The sequence below is a fragment of the Chelonoidis abingdonii genome, chromosome 1 (genome assembly GCF_003597395.2).
Source record: "Chelonoidis abingdonii isolate Lonesome George chromosome 1, CheloAbing_2.0, whole genome shotgun sequence".
NCBI lineage: Eukaryota > Metazoa > Chordata > Testudines > Testudinidae > Chelonoidis > Chelonoidis abingdonii.
In genome coordinates, this window is record NC_133769.1 from 199,953,303 (window position 1) to 199,957,337 (window position 4,035).

General features: G+C 40.0%; 1 protein-coding gene across 1 annotated transcript; it reads right to left on the bottom strand.

Annotated features, from left to right (window-relative positions):
• Positions 1-1,117: 1,117 nt before the first annotated feature.
• Positions 1,118-1,984, bottom strand: LOC116835437 (claudin-8-like). The gene is given in 1 exon segment (XM_032798284.2): positions 1,118-1,984. A coding segment is annotated over 1 exon segment (867 nt).
• Between the last annotated feature and the right edge of the window lie 2,051 nt (positions 1,985-4,035).

Genomic DNA, 4,035 nt, shown 5'->3' on the forward strand with positions numbered 1-4,035 from the left:
TTAGAGTAACTTCTGTAGACCCTATGTAGTTTCTACTGGATGCATTCCTATTCCCTTATTTTCCATAAGGGGAGTACACAGTCACATTATTAGAAATCTTGTTTGCATTTTGCAAATGAGCAGTGACTAAAACACTGAAACATCCTTCTTTTTACCCCTTCAGACCCTAGTTCTGCACTAGATTGCACATGGGCAGACCTCTGCATTGAATTCAGTGGGACTTGGTGCAGATGAAAGAGTCTCCCCACATGGGAGTCACTACAGTATGAGGGCTGTATTAAATACCCATATTTAAAAAACAAAGACTGTATTGTACAGTAAAGATCCAGAACACTGTTATAACCATGTTGTAAATTGCAGTGCTTAACAGCATCATTGTAGAATACTGTCGCTTTTAAAAACAAACCAGTCAGACCTTTTACTATCTCAAAATAGATATCAATTTACAGTAAAAATATTTCTAGGTAAATATAGAGCAGTGTGTCTATTCTGAAACTTTCATTCTGAAATAAGGGACATTTTTCAAACGTTTTGGCCTCCCTCTTACTGCTGAGCTAATCGTTCACAGTACCCTTCATTTACAATGTATTAATTCCTTAGCTATTGTTCTTTTAAACAAGTACTTCATTATCCTCATTCAGTCTTATCCCCTATGCCCAGAAAAAATTGGTTTGCTCCATTTCTTTCCATCAATCAATCTGTATTTTATATCGCAATAGAATCATTTAAGCCCATTTGTAATATTTGCCATATGAAACATAGCCTCCAAATAAACCCCAAACTTGTTCCACATAACTATTAAAAAGAAAGTAAACCTTCACTTTTGCATGGATGCTAAATATTTTTAAAGCAAATTGAAACTTTAAAACACCTAAAAAAATAGAGGTGTAACTTTTTTTTCTCTTGTGATAAAACTTCGTAATACGTTGTCTGTGTTGCAGTATTAGCCATGATAGAGTTTATAGATTTTAACTATAGTCCATGAATTTAAGGATAGCTACTGTAGTTTAAGGCATGAAATACAATTAAAGTTTCCTCTGACCTACTTGTAGTTCAGTATGAATGTTGAAGTCCGTTCACAAAGACTGACTTGCTGAGCTAAAAGACCAAGAAGCAACTAGACATACTGACTTTTGGAATATGAGCTTTCAGTTTTCCTTTGCATATGATGAGTTTTGTAAGATGTATGCTGTGAAGGCGCTGAGAACCTGTAGTTTCTGGTTTTCTCATTACAACGGCTGAAACAACAGAATATTGCTCCCCCAGCGATGAGACAGAATGCGGATACCCAGCCTATGTAGAGGGCCTCCCCAAGTTCTCGTTTTTCTGCTACATTGACAACTGGATTCTAGAAGTCTCTGATGATGGTATTGGCAACCCAACACACTGGGATGAACACAACAATACCAGATAGGATGAAGAGAATTCCAGCTGTCAGCAGAATGTGACCCTTGATTCGCTTGTTGTTCCCAGTGCACTGAGTGCACTTCATGCCTATAACGGCTATCATAAAAGCAAGAAATGAGAGTGCTGAAGCAGAGCACATCAGTCCTCTGGATGCCTGTAGATCAGGTGAGAATGCCAATAGGGAGTCATAGACTTTGCACTGCATCCTGATGTTAGCTTGTCTGATGCAGTGCATCCATAGTCCTTCTCAAATGGTCTCAAATACTATAATGTTGTTTTCAATGAAGGCAGTTACTCTCCATTGAGGCATGCCAGTGACTGCAAAAGTCCCAGCTAAGCCAATGCCTCCAACTACCAGTCCAACGATTTGCAGTACACCACTGGCCATATTTCCGTCTGAGACAAGGCAGGACAAGAAGTTCCTAAAGCAGTTTTGTTTGAAGATGAAAAAATAAGCAGCTGAAGAGACGCTCCTCCAAAATAGATCTTGTTTGTGCCAAGTACCTTTTAAATAGGCAGTCTCTGCTACTTCAAACCAGCTTAAATCTGGTGTATGCTGGCTAGTACTTAGCTGCATTTCATTGTCTTTAAAATTCCACTGACTCAAACAGGTAAACTGACCAATCAAGCGTAACAGCTTTCAAAGCCAATAAAAGGCTAGACAGGGCTGGGTTTGTCTAAACCAGCAAAACACACTAAGGATAAATATGCTCTACTTTCCTTCTAGAAAACCCCAAAATCTCAGGTTTAACCCTCACTTATTGTATAAATGTTTTACATGTGCTAAGGAAATAAGCCGGTCTTTGTAATGAGAGGACGCACAATACTTATAACTGCAGCCATGCATATAAGGGTGCTGCAGATTATACGGGTAGAGAATATTCCATCTGGCTAAGCAGATTTCTGAGGCAAAGCGCCAGAAGGAAAGCTGAGATACACTGACTGCTACAGGGTTGCTGCCTTGGGAAACCATGCTTTTTTTTTGTATTAATTTTTCTAAAGCTTTGAGGAAAATACTGCTATGATGGGATCAAGGAATAAACTAAATCAAAAAGAAAACATAACACCATGAACTAAAACTGATGTCTTAGCAGAGGATAACCAAAACTGTAAAATACCATTTCAAGTGTGTAATAGAACAATAATAGGCCCCACTCCTAGAAATACTTGCATAGTTTTACACATGTGGATAGTCCCACTGCAGCAAGGATGAACAGGTGTACTCAAGCATTGTACAGGTATTCATGTGCTTAAATGGTTACAGGATGAGAGGTATAGAATGCAGTTTTTAGTTAATGCAAAAAAATAGTTCCCCACCTGAAGCTGAACTAAGAGACTATCCCTAATCTAGCTCCATGGAGAATTCCAGCTTTGAAAGTAAAGCCATTTCTGAGTTATACATATGCAAAAGAAAAATTCACAATAACTGAAAAGAAACATAATTTGAAGTTCATAATTGAAAAAGAGCTACTAAATAGATCTTGGTCAGATTCCTCCCACATCCTCAATTATCTTTTGGGCTGAAAGCAATCCTAGAAAATCTTAGTATCAAAGGAATTGGGGGGGGGGGCAAGTCAGAAGCAACAGAAAGCATCAGTGGAAATCCAGAGTAAACTCTCATGAATACAGTGGGGTTTCTATTGATTTATACCAGTGTAAAGAAGAATTTCGCCTTCTGTCTGTCTTTAACACAGGCACTGAAGCTGTACATATGAACAGAGATTTGATTATAAACCACTGCCCCATATGTTGAGGAAGTGATTGCCATATAATATCTCCAAAGATGGGTTAATGATATTGCTCACTGGAGATTAGTATTCTAGTCTCTTATTCCCCTCTTTTTTATTTTCTCTTCACCCTTGCTTCCTTTTTTCTTCTTTAAAACATACTATAAAAATTAAATGGAAAAAATTACAATAATGCAATACTAAGTCTGAGAAACTAATTATGCAAAAACCCAAGACATTCAAAAGTCAAGGATCCTACAGGAATTTTAACTTGACAATATTGCATACAGATAGTATTTTATATTCCTGTGTTTGTGTGTGAGAGAGAGGGAGAGAATTCCTTGCTGCTGTACAAGTCTTTCCCTCGTTTTTGTTCCGTGTGGTTTTCATATCCACCTATATTCTTAAGTGGCTTGTGGCCAGGGGCGGTTCCAGGCACCAGCGCACCAAGCACGTGCCTGGGGCAGCAAGCCGCAGGAGGCGGCCTTCTGGTTGCCGTGAGGGTGGCAGTCAGGCTGCCTTCGGCGGCATGCCTGTGGGAGGTCCACTGGTCCCGCAGCTTTGGCGGAAATTTGGTGGCTGGTCCCGCAGGCGCACCGCCAAAAGCCGCCTGACTGCAGTGCTTGGAGCAGCAAATTACATAGAGCTGTCCCTGCTTGTGGCTCACCACCACCAGTGTTCTGTGCTGCCAAGGCCACCTGCTCCCAAATAAATATCAGAGAGACAAGGTGGGTGAGGTAATATCTTTTATTGGACCAACTTCTGTTGGTGAGAGAGATGAGCTTTGGAGCCACACAGAGCTCTTCGTCAGGTCTGGGAAAGGTACTCCCAACATCGCAGCAAAATGCATACACCAAATAGAGTTGATCTTTTTTATTTGCTGAAAGGCCTACTGCATCTC